Here is a 23,901-nt window from a genome sequence, read left to right as displayed (position 1 = left end):
CTGACTATTCAGAGCACATTACTCAGGCTGGCCCAAGAATAACAAGCAGCACCAATACTCAATGAGTGCTTCTTACATTAGCACTCTTGTGAGCGCTTGACCTAAACGTATGCAACAACAGAGGCACAGAGAGGTTGGGTAGCTGCTCAAACTGGTAAATAGCAGAACTCTGACTTGAACCCAGGCAGTCTGGCTCAAGAATCAGAACACAAGTCTGACACTGTGCTGTCTCTCTGCACACAGCCAAAGGGATGTAGAGAGAGTGAGCTGGGAATACTCAGGAACCAGAAAAAGAGCTAAAAAGACATCTACTTGTGCTGTTCATGTGTAATGCTTACCTGAGCAAGCATGTGGTGAAGACAGAATCATTTCAGTGACTATATATAGGTCCTATGATTTCTTGTGGCTTCAGGTTGTTGTTTTTAAAATGCAATTCAAGATACATTCACAAAGTGACTTTTTCCAGACAAAGACTGAGTCACTTTTTTTTTTCTCTTATTAGATATCTATTTATATATCTAATCAGAAAAGTGAAAGTGAAGTTGTTCAGTCGTGTCTGATTCTTTGTGACCCCATGGAATGTAGCCTACCATACTCCTCTGTCTATGGGATTTTCCAGGCAAGAGTATTGGAGTGGGTTGCCATTTCCTTCTCCAGAGGATCTTCCCGACCCAGGGATCGAACCCAGGTCTTCCTCATTGTAGGCAGATGCTTTACCATCTGAGCCACCACGGAAGTCTAATCAGAAATTTTCCCTTAAATTTGATGATTCTATCACAGAGATAAATTATTGACAATCTGTCATGATACAACCATCTCCATCTGGTTAGAATATGATAAATCATTAACACCACTGGCAAAAGTAGAAATTTCTTGACTTCACTCCTACTAGAGATGAAAATGTTAGTTGTCATGTACATACCACCGTATATAAAATAGATAACCAACAAAGACCTACTGTATAGACTAGAGGATTATACTCAGATGTTAAAGAATCTGCCTGCAATGCAGGAGATCCAGGTCAATCCCTGGGTTGGGCAGATCCCCTGGAGAAGGAAATGGCAACAAACTCCAGTATTACTGCCTGAAAATCCCATGGACAAAGGAGCTTGGTGGGCTACAGTCCATAGGGCTGAAAAGAGTTGGACACGACTGAGCAACTAACACACACATAAGGGAAAATAATCTGGAAAAGATTCTGAATAACTGTGCTGTACACCTGAAACTACCATGACATTGTAAATCAACTATACACACCGAGGAAACCAGAATTGAAAGAGACACATGTACCCCAATGTTCATCGCAGCACTGTTTATAATAGCCAGGACATGGAAACAACCTAGATGTCTATCAGCAGATGAATGGATAAGAAAGCTGTGGTACATATACACAATGGAGTATAACTCAGCCGTTAAAAACAATTCATTTGAATCAGTTCTGATGAGATGGATGAAACTGGAGCCGATTATACAGAGTGAAGTAAGCCAGAAAGAAAAACACCAATACAGTATACTAACACATATATATGGAATTTAGGAAGATGGCAATGACGACCCTGTATGCAAGACAGGAAAAAAGACACAGATGTGTATAACGGACTTTTGGACTCAGAGGGAGAGGGAGAGGGTGGGATGATTTGGGAGAATGGCATTCTAACATGTATACTATCATGTAAGAATTGAATCGCCAGTCTATGTCTGACGCAGGATACAGCATGCTTGGGGCTGGTGCATGGGGATGACCCAGAGAGATGTTGTGGGGAGGGAGGTGGGAGGGGGGTTCATGTTTGGGAATGCATGTAAGAATTAAAGATTTTAAAAGTTAAAAAATAAATTAAAAAAAAATTAAAAAAATGTTAACTGAGGCAGAAACTATGGCACAGAACAAATACTACATTCATCAAATATAAACACATACGACTGTATAGATCCTAGACTGGGCATAGGCCCAATCTGTTAATAAAATTAAGTTTTAATTGTTTTCGATATTTCCACTGTATAAAGTCAATAGTGATGAAAAACAGAACTGCAGATAACCAAAACCACTTTGGCACTGAGGCTGCACAAGACCTGGAAGGGAACCTAGGAAAATGGCAACAGGGAAATAATAGCTGCCCTTTGCTTTCCTGTCACTTTCATGTTGTCATAAATAAACAAAGAAAACACGCAATGTTTCTGCCTCTGTAAACAGTGGTACTCAGGGAACCAATTCAAATCTTTTTGAATAGCATGTTGTTAATCTTCAGAACTGCTGGGGTGTTTCCTATGAAGTAGCCTGCGCCCTCTCCCTGGCCCTGCCCTGGATGCCATTCCTAGGTTCTGTATTCAATTCAATTTGCCACATTAAACTATGTGTGGCATTACTGAGAGACACAGACAGAGTGAGCAGCTTTGTCTGCTTGGGACCTGTCCACTTAAGAAAACACCTAGGTGATAGGCAATGCACAAAAATCAAGTCTGCTTGGAACTCCTGGTAGAGGACCACTGCTGGCTATATACCTTTCATCAAGAAGGGCCATGCCAAGCAATTATCCTCCAATTAAAAACGGGGAAAAAAAGAGAAAAAAAGAGGCTATGCCATCCCCTACAAGGGACAAGAAGGTGCAAACACAGAGTGGGTGAGGATGACATGTGACAACTGTCCAGTCCCATCAGCCAAATTAACCTCAAAAATCAATGAAATGACAGCTGTCATAGACAGATCCCTCTCTTCCTTACAGCTTGGTGTAACATAGGCCAGGCAGCTGATTTCATTTGTTTTAATTCAGTAATTTGGAGGGAGGGCAAATTGAGGAAATAATTTATTTTCCTTCCTAATACAGAACCTTGAGGTCTTGAGGGTTACCAGAGAGATGAATAATTCAGTTTCCTTTGAGTAGAAAGTTCTGTATTTCTAAGGATGAGTGAATTAAAAAAAAAAAAAAGTATGTAGTCGGTGTGCGGAAATCTCAAGCGTCCCCAAGATGAGATTGATATGAAGCATTTGTACACTTACAAAGTGGTAAATGTTACAGTGAATGATTAGCAGTAAAACAAAGACATAAGGATGCTATGAGGGAAATTTCCTTTAAGTCTCTCAGTAGTCATTTGTGTGTGAAGGTGGTTTTGCATTTTATAACATTGTATTTTCTAATTTCACTAAAGGAAAGCTAACCAAATATGTGGATTTTTTTTTTTTTTTTTTGCTTCAGCCTCCAAATGCTTTAGGGCGAATCCAGGCCTGGTTCAGTAGCAAGCAACTGTCTTCAGTAGCTGCAACTGGTTCAGTAGCAGCAAGCAGCGGCCTCCTGCGTGTCTAAATAGCTTCTCTCCTGTTTATTTTGCACTGTTTTATCCTGTAAGCAAGCTGTCTCAAGGCCCTTCCAAGATAAGCAGGAGGATTTAAATCTTAATAAATTGAAATTTGAATAACAGAGGCAACCTAGGTGCAGGGGTCTTGAATGATTAGGAGAAACATCTCTATTTTCCATTCCCACATTATGCATGTGCTATACATGTTGCCCTGTGATCAGCATCGGTAATGATTGAAACAGTAACAACAGCAAGAAGACTATTAGATTTAAATAGCACTTTTCAGCTTATAAGGACTATTTATAGTTTTTATTTCTATTCTTGGAATAGTTCTAAAAGACAGGAAGAATGTCACTTTATGGATGAAGAAACAGAGTCACTAAAAGAGGAAAGGACATGCCTAAAACAGTAAGAACAAGTGGCGGCCCTGGGACCAGAACTCAGTTCTTCCCAAAAATCTTGCCACAGTTTGACCAGATGTATCAACATCTGTATTGGCACCAACAATAAATCAGGTTTTCAATCGCATTCCCGTTAAACTTCTCGGAAACACTTTCTTATAAAGCTTATAACAGGGACATTACGGAAGTCTTAGAGTCATCTCTAACCAGAGAGATGTCAGTGCTGGGACTGGAAGTGACAATAAGCCACACACTGGCTTCTCTCCAGCCTCCTGTTATTTTGATGAGAGGCATTTTATAAGTGTGTGTGTGCGTGTGTGTATACCCACACGTATCTATACATGAAACTTCCTTCATTGTAATGTACACCCAATGCTTATTTCGTCCTGTTGTTTCTCATCACTCAAAACGCCAAGGGGTTGAATTTTGGGGCATTGTGGAAGCAAAAAATATAAGTCACAAAGATACCCCCGCCCTGAACATTAATAGAAACAACAACAATTAAAAAGGCTTACCTTGCAGCCTTCACATGTAATGACACCGTAATGGATTCCTGATGATTTGTCTCCACAGATCTTGCATGGAATAATTTCAATTTGAGCTGCAACAGAAGCACACAACCAGTTAATTACATTTTCTTTTAAACACCTTATAAAAGCGTTCCCTGATCAGCATTTGCATCGTGAAAACCAATAACCTGCTAAACATTATACTGCATTAACTATTCATTGCTGAACTGTGAGGGTCCCCCTAGAGCCCTGGACTAAATTATGGCTGCTCGTTAGATAATAGCTTTCAGGTTATTAAAATGGGTCATTTGAGAAGGTGTTTAAGAACCCACAAGAAGACTGGAATCAGCATTTCAAAGCCTTCAAGAACTGGAGAGTTCACAGTTTAGGCCTCAGAGCAAAGCAGATACTAAAATGTTTCCTCCGATCTCATTTTCCATCATTATTTTTAAAAGGTCATAAATCTGTGTTGGCTAGAGCATTGTAGCTTGGTAGGCGAAGAAAAACAGACTCCAAAAAGTTAAGACTACTTAGGAAAACGATTCAATTCAAGATATTAATAAGTTACATATGTTGGTAAGAATTCCTTACTCATCTTTTTTAAATTAATGGACTTGTCATGTGTTAAAAATTAGTCCATTTGTGTACGATCAAAACCTTTCAACCATAACGTTAATATCCTATCAGAATTTAATAGTGATGAATCTGGACAAACAGAATACGTAGCTTCTGAGTTGTTTACGCTGAAAATTGATTTTCTGGTACAGCATGCATGTGTTTCTATCTAACTGATTACTTAAAGATGTCTCATACTGGAAGAATAACCAAATAATTAATATATATTACACCAAAGTTCCCAAATATGATAAAGCACATTTCTAAGCAAACATATTTTATCTTGAGCAGAGTTGGAAAGAGCATAATTAAGGATTAAAAAATAACTTAAGGAATAGAATAATTAGGCAAAACAAAGTACTTGGACCACCTCTTAAATATAATTTATGTGTGAAATAAAGAATTGACACTAGGCTAAATATACAGGATGGTAACATTCACCAGTTTACCTGAAACACGCCATTACACTAAATTTATTTCCATGGTTTTCACTACTGGATATTTAGATTATCTACTAAGTCACACACATAAATACAAATTACAAGTACCCAAGTATATTTCATTTTCATAAAGACCCTACCTAGTGCCATGCCTCACACAAAGCAATAACTGGTCTATGGAATGTATTGATATTGCATGATGTAACTAACACAGGTACACAGAGTCCAATGTCATATTGAGCACAATTTCTTCCAATGTCATATCACATCATATCCAGGGATAATTTCCACAGCCACTTACTCTAGATCTGATGTAATGTTATATTCGATACTTTGAAAGAGCGCGCATTACTGGACTTAACCTCGTTATACATGATGTGTTCCCGTTAACTTCCTTTCAAGGGGACTACAAGTACTGCAGGGTCTTTTAGTGAGTCCTTTTCCTATCAATCACTTTTAGTGTTGACTTACTTAGTTTCATTGTCCAGAGTTAGACACTGTTCAAAATCTCACATCCAATAAATGTGCCATAAACCCAAAGCCTTCTAATACCCCAATAATGGTGTCTTTGTACACTAATACGTCTATTTGGAATTATGCAGCTTAATATGTTATAAGATCACACTCAAGAAGGAAATGGCAACCCACTCCAGTAAAATCTCATGGACAGAGGAGCCTGGTGGGCTGTGGGGTCGCAAAGAGTCGGGCACGACTGAGCGACTAACAACGAACATGAACACAAAGTTGGCCTCCTCATCTTAGAGACTGGCTTGATTTCTTCAAGGAGAATTCTTTGTTAAATCTAAACTCTAGTCATGTTATACACTTTTGGCTCCTCCAATATTTTTAATATATGGTAGAGGCAAAGTTTTATGCCATAGATTGTTTGCAGCTCTAGAGAGAGATGATTTTGCCCAGTGTTTTTTAGAGACAAAACCCAAGTGGTAGTAGAAAAAGCCTGAAAGGTGGTATCAACTGCAAGTTACTGCCTGGATTCTCCTATGTGAATGAACTAGTCTATAATGAGAACCAGCCTGCCCCATCCCAAACCCTCAGGAAGAGAATAAACAGACCACACAAAGTACTTGAAAGTGTTCATTATTCAGTCATGTTTGACTCTTTGCGACCCCATGGACTGTAGCCCACCAGGCTCCTCTGACAATGGCATTCTCCAGGCAAGAATATTGGAGTGGGTTGCTATTTCCCCCTCCAGGGGATGGGACTGAACCTGGGTCCCATGCATTGCAGGCAAATTGTTTACCATCTGAGCCATCAGGGAAGCCCCATCTACTAAATTCAACTGATGTAAGAAATAAGGAAGACAGACACTGAGCTGCTTCTGCTTATACCTTACCTCAAACTGTATTAAGAAAAACTAGACAAATCTTGTTAGGCCCTTTATAGTTTAAGTCAGCATCAAAGTGAAAAGCAATACTAGCACTAAACTTGGGCCTTTCAAGAGTTATTTTCTTTAAAAAAAAAAAAAAAAGTTTATTTATCTATCTTTGCGGAGAAGGCGATGGCATCCCACTCCAGTACTCTTGCCTGGAAAATCCCATGGATGGAAAAGCCTGGTAGGCTACAGTCCATGGGGTCACGAAGAGTCGGACATGACTGAGCGACCTCATTTTCACTTTTCATTTTCATGCATTGGAGAAGGAAATGGCAACCCACTTCAGTGTTCTTGTCTGGAGAATCCCAGGGACGGCGGAGCCTGGTGGACTGCCGTCTATGGGGTTGCACAGAGTCGGACACGACTGAAGCGACTTAGCAGCAGTGGCATCTATCTTTGACTGCACTGGGTCTTCATGGCTTTGTGCTGGCTTTCTCTAGCAGTGGGTCTTCACTGCTGTGAGCTGCATTGTGGTGAGAGGGGGCTGTTCTTCATTTTGGTGTGTGGGCTTTCCATTGTGATGGCTTCTTTTGTTGCAGAGCATGGGCTTTAGGAGTTGCAGCACGTGGGCTCAGTAGTTGTAGTGCATGGGCTTAGCTGCCTGGAGTCATGTGGGATCTTCGTGGGCCAGGGATTGAACCCATATTCCTTGCATTGGCAAGGGTATTCTTAACCATTGACCACCAAGGAAGCCTAAGGGTTATTTTCATTTCATCTTAGCAATGGGGAGATCAAGCATACCTATTTAGTCCTTGATAAGATTGGAAAAGCACTAGGCAGGCCTAATAGGGACCACTGAGTAGAACTATATGTATCTGGATCAAATGGAAAATGGTGTACAGTTGTTCAGTGCTTGGACTGCTAGTGAATGATCCAAGAGAAGTGCCATGATGATGCGTAAGGCAGTGACCAAAATGCCTACCAACGGCTCCTGGAATCTTGAAAGTGGTCTGGAAGCCTGGCAAGGAAGGGTTTGCTCATGATGGGGCTGCCCCTGGGATTGGCACCCCAACCCAGAACTTCTACCCTTGGGATGGCTCTCAACCAGGCCAGGAAGAGGTTGGGAGTGGGGGTGGGAAAGTCACTGTGGTTTAAATCCAGAGTTTGGAGTTACTACCACAAAGGACCATTGGCCTAAGCCAGGCTCCCAAACTCTTGCTCTTCAGTCTTGCTGTAGCTCTGGAGGGCACTCTAGCTGAGACATATTTTACAAGACTTTATGGAAGCCAAGATGCTTCCTATGAATGGACTCACTGTAGACTGCCCTGCACTGTCAAGTGAGGGGCGAACTGTCTAAACCTTTGGTCCCTGCACTGTGTTTGTGCTTGGCTCCAGTGGGCAGTGTTGGCCAAAGATTCCAGATTAGAACAAGCTTCCCTAGGAATCTTGTGGTGAGGTGATGGGAGGGTTCATCAAAGCCAGGTTCTGATATTTTAATTCATCGGGTTGAACTATTCTTCTAACCTACCTCTTTGGGTGGCTCTCCTAGTTCAGAAGAAAATTTCAAATGCAAGTGCTCTTTAGGAAATGACTAAAATCCACTTGCCTGCAAAAGCAAATTCTCTGAAAGTGATCTGATCACATGTGTTGATCTTTCCAGAAAGCAAACATTTGCAGATCAGAGCAGGGCACTTACTCAATCTTCCATTCAATCCAACAATGCACCAAAAAACACCTCCTCCTACCTTTTTTAGTCAAGGTACAGAATTCAGACGTATCAAAGAGGAAAAAAAAAAAGTCAATGCCTCACAAATTTTTCAAAAGGAAAGCAGTTCAGCTCCACAAATTGGTGTTTTCAGACCAATAAGAGGGAACAGGACAAAAATCTCCCTGCCCTTAGCTTTCCATCCCTCAGGCTTTTCCATTTTCTAACAGGCAGTGTTGTGTCTTTTCAAAATAATCTTCTTGTAACAAAAATTATGAGTCTTGGCCCATATATATACTGCACATATTAACTCAGCCAGTATTTCAAAGGATGAAATCTGTCCGACACCACTGCTGTCACGAGTATATTGATTAAATTAGTCTACATCCATATTCATTGCAGCAAAGAGAGTTTATTGTGTTGCACGGAATAGCTGAAGCAAGATGCGCACATATAATCATGAATTGGCTTAACAATGAACAATCTTGCTATGAAAAATTCTAATTTGCCCACATTTTCAGCTCTATTGCCTAAATAATTTGCTCTTTCACGCACCCTAAATAATTCAAGCAGCTCTCCACACCTGCACAGGCAAATTTCTGCAGTTTTCAAGGAGCTAACAACAAGTGGCAATGGGGCGTCAGGAAATTCTGGAATGCAGGTGTGCTAATTAGCCAAGTGGTCCTTAAGCTGGGCTGTCATTTAGCACTGCACCTCTGAAAAAAGTCTGCTTTCTACTTTTCGTCATAGAAGATAACAAGCCATTGGTGTTCTCAACACCTGACTTGTTTCTCAGACTTATTTCTGGTGTTATCTTGGTCCAGAGAAAAATGCCCGTTCTCCCCGAGAATTAAAAAATACAAAAAAATTTTTAAAATGTAATTGCACAAGAGTTGTGTCCATCACTTCAATCTGTGGGTGAAGAGCGATCTCTCAACAATAATCTAAATGGATAGACAGTAATCAAAGGAAAGAAAAAGAAAGTTGCTCAGTTGTGTCCGACTCTTTGCGACCCCATGGACTGTAGCCTACCAGGCTCTTCCATCCACTAGATTTTCCAGGCAAGAATACTGGAGTGGGTTGCCGTTTCATTCTCCAGGGGATCTTCCTGACCCAGGGATTGAACCCAGGTCTCCCGCATTGTAGGCAGACGCTTTACCATCTGAGCCACCAGGGAAGTCCAGATAGTAATCAATAATATCTACAAATACTCAGGCTTATAACATGTGAGGCATTATCTAATCTGCTGTTCTAACAACCCTACAATGTAGGTGGTATCATGTGATCATTATCTGTATTTTTTTAGATGACAAAACTGAAGCTCAGAGAGGCTAGATAACTTGCCCAATGTCAGAGAACTAGGAAGAGGTAAGGCTGGAAGGTGGACACATTTTGTCTTTTTCTCTAGTTCAAAGTCTTGCACCCCCTTGGTCCTGCCCCTTCCTCATACTGCACAGTCAAGTTGAATGTCTCCAATACCTTCAAACATCAGGACAAACTGCTCCTGGTAAGAAATCATTAACCGAGGATCAAAAGACGTCCCATAGGTAATCTAGTTAAACTTAATACTACTGAGAACTGATGTCAAGATGTCTCTCGAGTTTATAACTGGAAATAATCATCAACATTCTGAGACCATTCTTTTCAATTTTATAAAATACCAAGTAGAGTTTTGGGACCTTAGGGTGACCAGTACCAATGCTGAACACTTCTTAAGACCAGGAAAGTTACTTCACCTACCTCTCAGTCTCCGTTTCCTATTTGAAGAGTCAGTGATTTAATGTCTACACGACATAGCACATACGACCGTTTTATATATGTATTCTATATATATGCACACCACACAATTCTTAGAAAGAGTTGGCACTCAAAACACAGTTATTATTATTGTTATTGTTGATAAGAAATCCTGCCTTATAGCGAAATGAAATTCTTTTCTGCAGACTTTAAGCTCTTTCCAAAGTGAGGATAGAGAAAAGCAGCTTATCCTCCAAATAATATGACAGGCAGTTCATACCAGCTACCACAGCAATCCTTTACAACGTTGGCACTTAACTGTTTGGTACAACACAGCAGCATGTTGCAATCAATGTGGGATGTGTCACAGGCATTCATTGCTAATAATAGCAAAAAAAAAATTAGAGATTTTAATGGCTCATATAAAAAATAAACTAATACAGACCTAAGCTTATCCCAATAATATCTTTCACTCTAGCTCACTTGCATAACCATATACTTTCTTGAATTGGTCTGAACAGGGTGGGATTATTGCTAGACTTGCTAGGAAATGGGCAAACCCTGGGTACATCCATGACAGTATGTCACATATATGAATGCTAAGCAATTGTGTGTGTTTTGCAAAAACTGTCAAGAACTGCTGCTTTAAAAAAAAAAAAAAGTAGTTTTACACCAATCTGTTGGCAGTATTTTTCCTGGAAGGCTGAGACTATGGAGGACTTTTCACCTGCTATGTTACATATTCCTCTAAAGTTTGAATTTTTTTACTACCAACATGTATTACTTTTGTAAGCAGAAAAACCAATAAAGATTAAAAAGAAAAACCCTAAGGCATTTGATTTTATTTTCAGCAAAAAATGGCTTGAGTCCTTTATGGATTAGTCACTTTATTTTATCCCCTGTTTAAAACTGCTGGGGTATTAAAGGCTTCAGCAGCTGCCTGGATGGCAGTCTGGCTTGCGTGTCAAGGCCAGCTGTGAGGGGAATAGGGAGTCTTCACCTGGTTCCCTGGAGGGACTTTGGTGACTCCTGACTTCTATAGTTTTATAGCCCCTCTGGTCTGGCATCACTAGTTTCAGGGTCTCCAAGGACTCTGATGGTGCCCAGCTGAGGGGTCAGAAGTAGGGGCTGAAATTCACCTGCTTGTGAGCCCTGCTGCAGAGTGGCTGGAGTAGCCTGGAGTAAGGGAGCCTTTTCCTCTCTCCACTCTCTCATTGTTGTTGCCCAAGGCCCCAGGCCACCATCAGGGTTTGCAGAGAGCTCACAATGCAGCTTCATGGTGGGAGAGAACAGACTGTGGAATCCGAACAGTCTGGCATATTCTGTCACCCTGGACCTAAGGCTCGGAGTATAGAATGCATTTGTTTCCCAGGCCAGGCATGGTCAATAGTCCTCCTGGGTGAGGAGGGCCGAGTTCCAATTACATACTCTGCAAACTAATAATCAACTTGTTCTGCCATTTTGTCTACTAAATATATACTAAATATAATACTGGTATGTGCCCCTGGTATAGCCTTTTCTTCCACTGACTTTTGGATTTTCTTCATTATAGTCCTTGATCCTAGTTGGACATCACCAAAGCAATGACTCCCCTAATAGAAAAGTCCTACCCCTTAGGTCAAGCTGTCTTGTGGTCATTTCTGGCAGCAACAGTAATACTTGATACTTGCAGAGTTCTGTAACAGTTTTTAAAGTTTTTGTCCTCATTGGCTTCTTTTGGTTTTAGTGTTCACAGCAACTCTGAAGTAGGCAGATGGGTCTTATTAAGCCCCATTCTGCACATGTGGAAAATGAACCTCAGGAGGGTTAAATGGCTTCTTCTCTCTGTCTTGATTTCTCAGGGTTTAATTGTAGAGGCAGCCACCAAAGGGGGGGGGGACAATAAAGCTTGGTGTCTCTTTCTTCCTTAGAATTATTTGATACCTTTAGGTTTATGTCATCGTCAGTCTGGGGCTCTCAAGGGGAAATGCCATGAGAGAGTAAGAGGTGGAGGCTGACCCAGCTAAGAAATGGAATTGGCAATCCTGCATTTCCCTGTGACCCTCAACTCCCTGGGTGGCCTCAAGCAAGTCGCTTACATCTCTACTTCCTCCATCTATAAAATGGGAATAACTCCCACCTCCCAGGCAGGTGGTGGTAAATGAATGCTCACAAAACTCTTTGAAGATGAAAAGACCTATATAAATGGGAAGCTTTAGGAAGCTTGGCATATCATCCTTGGCAAGGACCAGGACGCGGTTCCCTCACTACCCACAACAGGCTCTGCCACAAAGAGAGTAAAGAAAAACCCAAGGAACTGTAATTTTCATCTGCTAACTAGACTCCCTTAAAGTTTTTCTTTAATTGTTGGTTTCCAAAATGCCTTCCTGAGGGACTGTGTATGTGTGTGTAAGTTGCTTCAGTCGTGTCAGATTCTTTGTGACCCCATGGACTGTAGTCCACCAGGCTCCTCTGTCCATGGGGATTCTCCAGGCAAGAATACTGGAGTGGGCTGCCCTGCCCTCCTCCAGAATCTTCCCGACCCAGGGATTGAACCCAGGTCCCCTTAAGTCTCCTGCATTGGCAGGCAGGTTCTTTACCACTAGCGCCACCTGGGAAGCCCTGAGGTGACTAATGAATTAAAATGTCACTATCTTTGTCTCAGCTTGACAGACACATAGATGGAGAAGTCACTTCTAACAGTGTCACAAGCAAAGTCACTGAACTGAGCCTTTCACCAGGACTTGGGGTGTCTTGCAGAGGGAGGGATCATGGAAATGGCATAATTTCTACATTTTATATACAATAAACACGTTACCCTCTGACATTCTAATCCTCGGTATTAAGTTTATGTCTGACTCAAGTGTTAGTTGCTCAGTCCTGTCCAACTCTTTGCAACCCTGTGGACTGTAGCCTGCCAGGCTCCTCTGTCTGTGGAATTCTGCAGGAAAGAATACCGGAGTGGGTAGCCATTCCCTTCTCCAAGGGATCTTCCTAACCAAGGGATCGAACTCAGGTGTCCTGCATTGCAGGCAGATTCTTTACCGTCTAAGTCACCAGGGAAGTCTGACTCCAAGGACCCTGTTAAACTGCAGCCATGCAAAAAAAAAAAAAAAAGTCCTGTACCTTACTTCACCTTTCCCCACCCCACCGAAGTTCTATACCTTTTGTACTATTTAAAGCCACCTCTTAAAAGCTTTAACTTGATTGTGGTTTCTGCTGAAAATGTAACAGCTTTTTAAAAATCATTTTTAAAAATAAAAGTGTTACATATACTTGCCAAATACTTACACATAAACATACTTCAAACTCTCCAACAGATCAAGCATTTGCAAACGAAATCTAAAATACGACAAAATCAGAGTTTTGAAACAGTAACTCTTTCCTTCAGTCTTTAGCAAGTAAAATTTGGGCACTTAAGAGTTAACACTCTGGGCCAGAAGGCCCCATATGAATTCAGAGAAAGCTGAGCCGTGTATGCAGGAAATCTCTGCAGAATGAAGAAGATAGGCACATGCTGTCATGTGGCTTTCTGTGAATATGCAGGTAGTTCTGACAATGGGAACTGAGTATTAATCCTTTGTGATATGTTTCTATCTGCTGGATTAAGCTTTCCAGAGAAACTGACTCACATTCCCTGATGCACATGTGTCTTTGCTAAAAGCCAAATCCAAATGGGTACTTTTATCCCTAGACAGGGAAATTATGTCAAATTGGAGAAGAAACAGATTTTTCATATAGAAGATCAGTGGATGGTTGTGATTTTTAGATCAAGTTCTCTTTCTTGAATTCTCCTACTACACAGCCGTGCGCAGAGGACCTCAATTTAAGGCAGCATACTCTTTTATTTTATTTTTTTACTTTTTGTAATTATTGGTGACCAACTAAAACTTTGGACAAAATAATTGAACAGTAAGAGAAATTGCTTCCTAATTTTACTTATCCAGGAGGTCAAATGCTGAATAAATTCTCACCCAACAAAAGATGATGCTGTTAAAATCAGCAACACAAATACTTTTCTCTTTTTTGGGGTCTTTCCTAATCTAATCTCCATCGCTTTTGCGAACAATGGAATGTACTTGTTTTTGAGGATTTGTGGGGTTATGTGAAATCAACAATGAAGACAAAGGTAACTGGCCATTCAGCTAATTATTTTCAGTTAGGATAAGACCCCTCAGTGGAAACAGTGTCAGACTTTATTTTGGGGGGCTCCAAAATCACTGCAGATGGTGATTGCAGCCATGAAATTAAAAGACGCTCACTCCTTGGAAGGAAAGTTATGACCAACCTAGCATATTCAAAAGCAGAGACATTACTTTGCCAAAAAAGGTCTGTCTAGTCAAGGCTATGGTTTTTCCAGTAGTCATGTAGGGATGTGAGAGTTGGACTGTGAAGAAAGCTGAGTGCTGAAGAATTGATGCTTTTGAACTGTGGCATTGGAGAAGACTCTTGAGAGTCCCTTGGACTGCAAGGAGATCCAACCAGTCCACACTAAAGGAGATCAGTCCTGGGTGTTCTTTGAAAGGAATGATGCTAACACTGAAACTCCAGTACTTTGGCCACCTCATGCGAAGAGTTGGCTCATTGGAAAAGACTCTGATGCTGGGAGGGATTGGGGGCAGGAGGAGAAGGGGATGACAGAGGATGAGATGGCTAGATGGCATCACTGACTCGATGGACATCAGTTTGAGTGAACTCCGGCAGTTGGTGATGGACAGGGAGGCCTGGTGTGCTGCGATTCATGGGGTCGCAAAGAGTCGGACATGACTGAGTGACTGAACTGAACTGAAGATTCTAGAATTAACTACATTTTTTCAAAATAAAGTTCTTAGAGATTTTCTAGGACCTTGAGATCAGATATGTCTAATCAAAATCCTTCTCTTAAGTTTCTCAGTGTGGGTTAAGACATTTAATATCAGCAAGAAAAAGAATCCATCTTATCTTACTAACAGGTTAGACTATGATCAAGAGAATTTCTTAAAACCTTTTATTCCGACAATAGACATATGTCCTTTATATAATTCTGGATAATACTAGACCAAAAAAAAAAAAAATGTCATCTGACTCACAGAACTGCAGCTAATCTTTTCTAGCGATCAGCCTCACTCTAGATACCAATTCCTTTTTTCCCCTTAACAAGAGCAATTGTGCCACATTTGGGTTACGCCTTCCTTTGCTCACAGTTGAGAGCAATGGGGTCAGCTCTTTGCTTTCATCATTCAAGGTCTGTTTTTGACAACAACAGAAAAGAACCTCTTTAAAACCAAAGCAAATCTGTAGATCTTATCTAGTTTCTGCTTTACCAAAAACATCAAAATTACTCTAACTGCGTTTTATGAAATGACCTTACTTTACACCATTACCTCAAAATTCTCACACCTAAGCCCAAGAGATAAGCACTCTATTTTACAGCCCTCTTAACTTTGTACCTGCCTATCCACACCTCAAAATATAGTCATTCTATGATCTTGGTAATTCAATTTACAAGATTTTATTTTTCAATGGATATTTGCAATGTTACAAAAATGAGCAAACCTGGTGATTCAATTACCAGTCCAAAGACAGAAAAATCCATTGACACGGTATGTGTGTGCTAAGTCGCTTCAGTTGTGTCAGACCCTTTATGACTCTATGGACTATAGCCCACCAAGCTCCTCTGTCCATGAGATTCTCCAGGCAAGAATACGAGAGTGGGTTGCCATTTTCTCCTCTAGGGGGAATCTTCCCGACCCAGGGATCAAACATGCGTCTCTTATGCCTCCTGCATTACAGGTAGATTCTTTACCACCAGACTAACCTAGGCAACCCCATAGAAATCTATTTGTTCTATATGATTTCTTATGAGTCTGGTCCATTGCATGCTTAGCACATAGCATCACAGTTCCCTGAATAAACCAATCAAAACATTCTGTTTGTCTCAGAATCCTCTTTAAAGGGCCAAAGTCTCCTGCCTAAAAGGACAGCAACTGAGTGCAAATTCCAAGTGCACAATTTCTCTGACTTCTTAACAGTGCTATAACCTGCTGAAGATGTGCAGAAGTAGGTCAAAATAACAAGAATCCAGGTTAAGCCATCATACCTCATCAGGCAAAGGAACCTATTGTTTCTTTCCATTAGCTTGGTTTTGGTGAAGATCAATTACTGTTCACTGGATATTAGATCATATTGTTTAAGAAATATTTCCTAACCAAATTGTTTGGATTCATGGCAAAAAAAAAAAAAAGGAAATAACTTGTAACTTTAAACCTTGAAAATACATTTGCTTTCCTCTATATTAAGCCATTGAAGGCTAAGATACTAACACATGTATAGCCACAGAAACACAGACTGGTGACACCAAAAATGTTGTGCACTACAGATCGTTTCAGGGGTGACGATGGTTAAGATGACGGCCTCACTGCCCAGACCCCTACTCTACCTTCGCACTGCATCCCACTTTGCAAAGTCACTGCAGAATTAACAGGGAGAATGGAGTTCTGGGCAAGAGATCAGGAAGGCTCTGGTTTTTATTAAAAATCACGAGCAAATTATTTAGACTTGCCAGAAGCAGAAGTGTAGATGTTGTTATACTAATCATTTTAAGACTTTAGGATCTTGAAGGATTAGTGACCAATTCCTAGAAGACAATTTCTACTAGGTTTCCACCTCTAATTTCCAGAACCTAGCCAGTAACATCTAAGCAACAGATACGGCAAGTTCTAAGCCTCTGAATACAACAGTGCTGTATTTCTGGATTACAGGCCAAGGGTAATTTTTCTTTTAAAAAAATTCTCTTTTATAATGTTTCTCTAAGACAATCCACTCAGCCAGACACAGGAATGATCAGCAAAGATCCCAAGGAATTTTTTTCTATCTAAATGCGTGTTCTTTAAACGTGCTTATTAAAGAAACATTTCCATTCTTAGTTATAATATATAACATCAATTAGACAATAGATAACAATATGCATTGATAGCTGAAGCACAGTTGTTTCTTATGTCTGTTCCCAAAGGGAGAAAGCAGGAGCAAGTAGCTCTTTCCTCATTGGAAAGGGAAATACAGAAAAAGGCAGCAGAGCCTTGAGGATATTAAGCAATCGCGAGACAGAAGGAGAATGGAGGTTCCAGACCAAGTTCAGAGATCATCAGATTTATTTTAAGAAGGTCTGACATCTAAGCATCAATTCCCAGACCATAACACCTAATAAATGTCACGTTTCTCTTCAAGAAAAAAAATGTATATCTTGGGGGTTTACCTTGAAACTATCTATTTTTATGTAAGTCATACACTAGGGGTGGGGTAAGAATGCCACAGCCGTGAAAAGATAGCAAGATAAGGTTCACAGCACTGTCCTTCCTATTCCATTTTCAGTTTCGGCTCCTCTAATCCAAGGAGCTTCTTCGCCTGCAGACAAACATTTCAGATGACATTTTATGACTGTCCTGTACAGACTCCTATCAGCTAGCCAGCACTTAGCAATGTGTGTCTCTGTCATTTAAGAGAGCCTGAGTGAGCATGGCACTATCGTTGGCATATGTGAATCTTTCTAATTTGCAGTAAAAATGCACCATTCACACACTTTGGTACTTTGGTACGGCGAGGTTTTGAAATCTACTTCACAGGCAATGGCAGCACATTTCACATCAGATAGAAACACACTCTGATTGCTAACAGCTGCTACAGGCACATCTTACTGTCAGAGCCAGAGCTCAGAATAGCAGGTCCTTTTTAATGCCATTGGCTGCTACCATCTTAAATCATCATAACACACACACACGTTCCACACGCTTACACATGGGGGTCTTTCCAGCTATAAGTCTCACCATCACTAGCTGGGAACCTGCACCACCAGGCATGCCAAGAGGGTACATAGAAGCCACAAGCACACTTCATCTTGTTACATCAGCTTTCCTGTATGTGAATTAAGGATGACAGTGAAACCCACCCTCCCTTTTTTTTAAGGGAGAAGAAAGAAAAGTCCAACCTTGAAAGTGAAGTGGAGAGGCTCACTTTGCAAACTCTAGAGGATGGGATTGAATTCCTGCCCTCTTACTAGCTCTGTAAACCTGGGTGGCTTTTAAAAATCTCTCTGTGCTTTATTTTCCTCACCTTTAAAATGATCCCTACCTCCTTACTGGGTTTCCCTGATGGCTCAGCAGTAAAGAATACGCCTGCAATGCAGGAGATACAGGTTCGATCCCCGGGTTGGGAAGATTCCCTGGAGAAAGAAATGGCAACCAGCTCCAGTATTCTTGCCTGGGAAATCCCATGCACAGAGGAGCTGGATGGGCTATAGTCCACGGGGTCACAAAGAGTCAGACACAACTGAGCACAGCATACATACACACACATCCTTATTACAGGGTAACCAAGTGCTTGTAGAATAAGTGCAAAGTACATGTGTGCTTAGTCATTCAGTCATGTCTGACTCTTTGTGACCCCATGGACTAGCCCACCAGGCTCCTCTGTCCATGGGAATTCTCCAGGCAAGAATACTGGAGTGGGTTGCCATGCCCTCCTCCAGGGGATCTTCCCAACTCAGGGATCAAACCCAGGTCTCCTGTATTGAAGGTGGACTCTGTACCATCTGAGCCACCAGGGAAGCCCATGAATAATGGAGTGGGTAGCCTATCCATTCTCCAGGGGATCTTCCTGACCTAGGAATTGAACCGGGTCTCCTGCCTTGCAGGCCGATTCTTTACCAGCTGAGCTACATAGTAAGTGCTTAGAAAATATTAGCTATCAACATAATCATCATCGCTTATCTTTCAAGGACAGTAGCATTTGGCAAGGGCTGCTACGGGAATTGCAGGAATGAGGAGAAGAGAGATAGGTCATTATCTTCCTTTTCAGATACAGTGAGTTCAGCAACATTATTTCTACTGCAGAGGCCTCGTATGAGATGTAACACCAAGCAGGTACAAAATGTGATGGAAAGAAACCACTGGGGATCAAGCAGCTCCCCCACCTTCTAGGTAAAGCCCACAGCAAGGCTGGCATCACGAAGAGATGGTAAGCAGAGGAAGCGGGAGCGAGGCTTTCTAAGCGCTGTGTAGTGAAGCAGGGAAAGAACACAGCTACTGGGTTAGGAGGCTGCGAAATTTACCAGATACACGTGAAACTTCGTGAACTTCTTTCTCCAGGGCTCAGCTTCCCTCTTAGGGAACAGTGTAGATATTCCCTGCCCCAAGGTGCAGTGTTGCACTGGATAATCTTCCAGATTCCGTCCTGCTATATTTTCATGGCAATATGATGATTTAGAGCGAGTTGAACCCTTGTTTCCCCAACAGTTTGGACATCTTAAATGGCAAAACCCGGTAGGTGTCATCTAAGGTGTCAGGAAAAGTAGACACAGAATGTGGAAGAGAACTCCGCCTAGCAACCAGTTTGTCCATGTTAATGGCATTTGGTTCAGGAAAGGGAATGCACTGAAATGTGCTCACCAAGGTCCAGAGTAAAAGGTCTGGCAGAATACCCACTGGAGCTAGAAGACGCTGTTTCTATACACCTGCTCCTTTTTTTAGGCCTTATTATTTATTTTTTAATAAGGTTTATTACTATCAATCACAGAGAATTCCTTTCAATAGCACACCTGTCATACAGAAGAGACAGGACAACAAAATGAATACGATGTGGATGGAAGATATTTTTTCCCTTCAAGGTAAACAATTTCAATTGAATGTCCTAGGGCAGAATTAGGATGCTTTAATTTTTCTCTCTCTTTCATTGTTGTTGTAGAGTTGCTAAGTTAATATCCGACTCTTTGTGACTCCATGGACTGTAGCACACCAGGCTTCCCTGTCCTTCATGATCTCCTAGAGTTTGCTCAAACTCAAGTCCAATGAATTGGTGATGCCATCCAACCATCTCATCCTCTGTCATCCCCTTCTCCTGCCTTCAATCTTTTCCAGCATCAGGGTCTTTTTCAGTGAGTTGGCTCTGTATCAGGTGGCCAAAGTATTGGAGCTTCAGTTTCAGCATCAGTCCTAGGGAATATTTGGGGTTGATTTCCTTTAGGACTGACTAGTTCGATCTCCTTTTATGGAAGGCCACAGTAGGTGTGTTTTTGCTTTAAATCCTTAGAGGCAAAGACTATATCGCATCAGTAATTCGAATCTACTTCCCATTGTTAACTTGTTTTTCAAAACAAAACTATCTCTATCAGTGAAGCATTTTAGGACCTCAAGCTACATAGTTCCCAGCAATAATTTTCTTAGTCAACGACTAAGTCCGAGGCCATGTCAGGGACCATCAGGACATAGAGAAGTAACTTTGGAAGCAAGGTCTGGCAGTAATATCAAAATGTACTCACCAGACAAAAAGAGACTTCTCTGTGAGATGATGCGGAAACCAATGCCCAGAGGCATGACTGGAGTCAGTCTAGTGCTCCAGGAAAATCAACCTAACTACTTACCATTTCCTGCCCTGATCTTGCCTTTCCTGTTATTTAAAGGGACTGAAAGCAGTCATAGGCTTCCCTGGTGGCTCACTGGTACAGAATCTTGCCAGCATAGGAGACGCGGGTTCGATCCCTGGGTTGAGAAGATCCCCTGAAGAAGAAGATGGCAACCCCCTCAAGTAGTCTTGCCTGGGAAATTCCATGGACAGAGGAGCCTGGTGGGCTATACTCTATGAGGCTGCAAAAGAGTCGGACATGACTTAGCGACTTAACAACAAAATAGTCACTGAAAGCAATTCCCAAAAAATAGAGCTCAAAAAAATTAAGGCTTAGAAAAAAAATCATTTGCATAAGTGTACAGATGTTCAAATTGAAATTCTGAATGGGACGGGATTTTTTCAGGTGCATATCCTTGGTAACTTTGTTTAAAAAATCAGTCATACCTCAAACACAACCACCAATAATCAGAAAGATGGCTAGCACTTATGAGGAATTATTATTCGTTTAAAATATTTTGAAAATATGTCACAAGTATAAGCTTGACTAGGTCCTTACCCATCCCCACCCTCTAAAATAAACAAACAGCTTTTCTATTAAAGCCAATTTCCTGTTCTTGGAATTAGCTTTTTGAGTTGTCAGTTAGACAAGATGAACTGATAATTTACCAAAGCAGGTAATTCTACCAGAGAAATGTCCAAATGTTTCTTTAGAGTGAATTACTTCATCTATGAAAGAGCAATCCTTTCCCATTTTTGGTCTATTAAGCTCAGTGGTGCTCAAGAGGGAACACTTCATTGTCCAATTAGATAGGACAGTTCATTTTAAAGTCAATTTATTATTTTCCTTTCTTTCCTCATTTCTTTCCTTCTTGACTTCTGTACATTACTAACTCATTTCAAATAATATTTTCTCAGGGCATAATTTTACAAATATTCTTTGAGAACCTATATCAAAGTTCAGGGCACTTTGCAAAAACATAATGCTATATATAAGGCAGGAAGTTCTCAGGCATAGTGAGTGAAAACAATGATTTTAAAAGGTGTGAGTGACTTTTATGTTGCGTCATTCCAGGGGCTTTCCTTAAAGGGGCTTTCAGGAAGAGATTAAAATGGGGAAAATCAAACCCTGAAAGCGGTCTTTCAAACTCTGAAAAGACCGAAGGCTGCCTTTGGTCTAACCTATGTCAAAGGGTTAGGGAACTCTCAGCCCCACCAGATACCACGTTTCTTCACTCGTCTCCTAACCTGATAAATAGCTATGTTGCTTCTCTAGCCCTACTAACTACCAGGCCCATGTTCTATTCAGCTAAAACCGAGAGATGGGGAGGTAAGAAAGGATGATATAGGAAAATGCTGAAAACCCTGAAGGTCAACTAATGAACTCCCTAAACTCATGATGTATTTTGTTTTACCTCTTTTTTTTTTTTTTAAACATTTTTCAGCAGAACTTTTTTTTTTTTTTTTTTAACTGTAACCAAAGGCTCTTTGGATATCTTGATATCAGTGATATTAATGAATTCAAAGAAACAAATTCTACCAGTTTTTTTCATGATTCAGATCATTAGTGTCTAATACGTTTAACACACCCAAGATCTGTACATTTCCAATGTGCTTTTTCTGACCCATTCCTATCTGCACTGTAGCTTGGTTCTCTGCCCTCTTAATCTATAGGCCCCCATTTCAACTGCCTTTAAAGGCACAAGTTAAAATAGGCAACATAATGATGTATTTTAACATTCTAGGGATTTAAATTTGTATTCATTGTTATTTGAATTAATGTTTAGCCAGTCTATGGAGAGAATAATTGCTAAATGGGGGTGGAGGTGGGGAGATGAGCCACAAAGACTTTAGCAATGGGCTTAAAGGGCCAAAGGGTCTGAGATCACAAAGGGTAGCTCTAAGAATGAACGCTTCGTCTAGGATTGCTGCCGCTATTTCATGCCCTTGTGGCTATTTTCCTCCATCTGCAACAAGTCAAAACAATCCCTGGGAGAAAGGCACAGGGACAAGAAAATTAGTAACAGTTCTACATATTATCCAGTAAGTAGCATTTGAGAAACTTTACAGAAAAGAAACTTTAAGAAAGTCCATTTTTATACTCTCAAACACACTTAATTGTGAAACAAGACAAAACATGGGTAGGACGTCTCATGGAGAAAACGTCAATGCCACACCTCACATTTTCCATCAACGTTTTTTAGGGTGCTCTCGTCTTGAACCCCGTGCTGAGTAAGGAGGTGAGGTTCGCCCAGCCCGCAACCAGGGAGCTCTGCACTGCCTAGCAGTAAAAGCACCAAGTGGCTCCACAGTGCTTTAGAACCTAACTCTGTCCTCTTAGTGATTTCTCAACTGGTGCTGCAGTCAGAATTCTTCTGTGATCACCGTCGGGTTACGACAGTGGAAATCGTCATTCTGCGGTCTTCCCAGGCAGGAGTTTCCCTTCTATTGTCCCTCCGTTTGGCTTCCCACCCTTGCTGCTTGCTGTACAGCTGTGTTAGTCAGTGGAATAGTAATTCTGACACAACTGAAAATGTGCAATTGAGGTGGTGGTCTGGACAATGGACACATACTGGACGTGTGGAGGTGCTCTCCTGCTGTGACAGAGGGTGGCTTTTGACCATCCTTCATTTCTGTTGTGACCATCATGCGTGCATGCTCAGTGGTGCCTGACTCTTGTGACCCCATGGACTATAGCACACAAAGCTCCCCTGCCCATGGGATTTTTCAGGCAAGAATACTGCAGTGGGTTGCCATTTCCTACTCCAGGGGATCTTCCTGACCCAGGGATTGAACCCCCATCTCCTGTGTCTCCTGCACTGGCAGGCAGATTCTTTACCATTGAACCACATGGGAAGCCCCTTTTGACCATTATCTGCATATTAATTTTCTGGAGGAAGACAATTAGCCGCCAATATTTTCTTCCAGCAAAATCACTGGCACCAGCCTCTACCCTAGAATGAGGACTGATCTTCAAAGTACGATGCCATCATTACCACAGGCCACTTTGAATTCCTTTGGCAACTGCTCTTAGTGCCAACGGGATGAGAAAGACAACTTGCCACTTAAGAGTTGCTTTTTTTTTTTTTTTTAAGGTGCACAGCCTGGCTTGGTCTCTTTATTCATCCCAAGAATGACTGGCTGTTTTCAAAAATAAAATGTGCTTTTTCAGAGGAACAATGGTCACTATGGAGAATATTCAAACTTTGTCAGAGGAATGGAAAGTGGTTCCAGAAAAGAAATCGCATATTAGTTTTTGGCCGTGATAGTGTTTTTGGCACAGAGGTTTAGCCTCCCCGGTCGACTGCTTTGAAGGGGCAAAGTTCACGTGGAAGCATACCTTCTAGTACATTTGTTAAAATAAAATCAGCCTCATTACCTAATAACCTAAATGACTTTGGGAGGAACTTCTGAGTCGCCTATTTCCTCCTCCTTGTTACTGTTCAATTCGTGCGGACTTTGTGGAAATTCTGATTTCATGACCCATCACTGCTGCATTAAAATATGCTTTCTGATG

General features: G+C 41.2%; 1 protein-coding gene across 3 annotated transcripts in view; it reads right to left on the bottom strand.

Moving 5' to 3' along the window:
* The window catches only part of RORA (RAR related orphan receptor A), an 807,747-nt gene that overhangs the window by 44,584 nt on the left and 739,262 nt on the right, over positions 1-23,901 (bottom strand). For all 3 annotated transcript variants that reach the window (XM_042253059.2, XM_027971773.3, XM_015096691.4), the window contains one exon: positions 4,208-4,293. In XM_042253059.2, coding sequence (XP_042108993.1) covers positions 4,208-4,293 — 86 coding nt within the window. The remainder of the gene's footprint in view (positions 1-4,207; positions 4,294-23,901) is intronic.

The sequence above is a fragment of the Ovis aries genome, chromosome 7 (assembly GCF_016772045.2).
Source record: "Ovis aries strain OAR_USU_Benz2616 breed Rambouillet chromosome 7, ARS-UI_Ramb_v3.0, whole genome shotgun sequence".
Classification (NCBI taxonomy): Eukaryota; Metazoa; Chordata; class Mammalia; order Artiodactyla; family Bovidae; genus Ovis; species Ovis aries.
The sequence above is the reverse complement of the archived record's forward strand: the minus strand, read 5'-3'. Positions and strand labels throughout refer to the sequence as shown.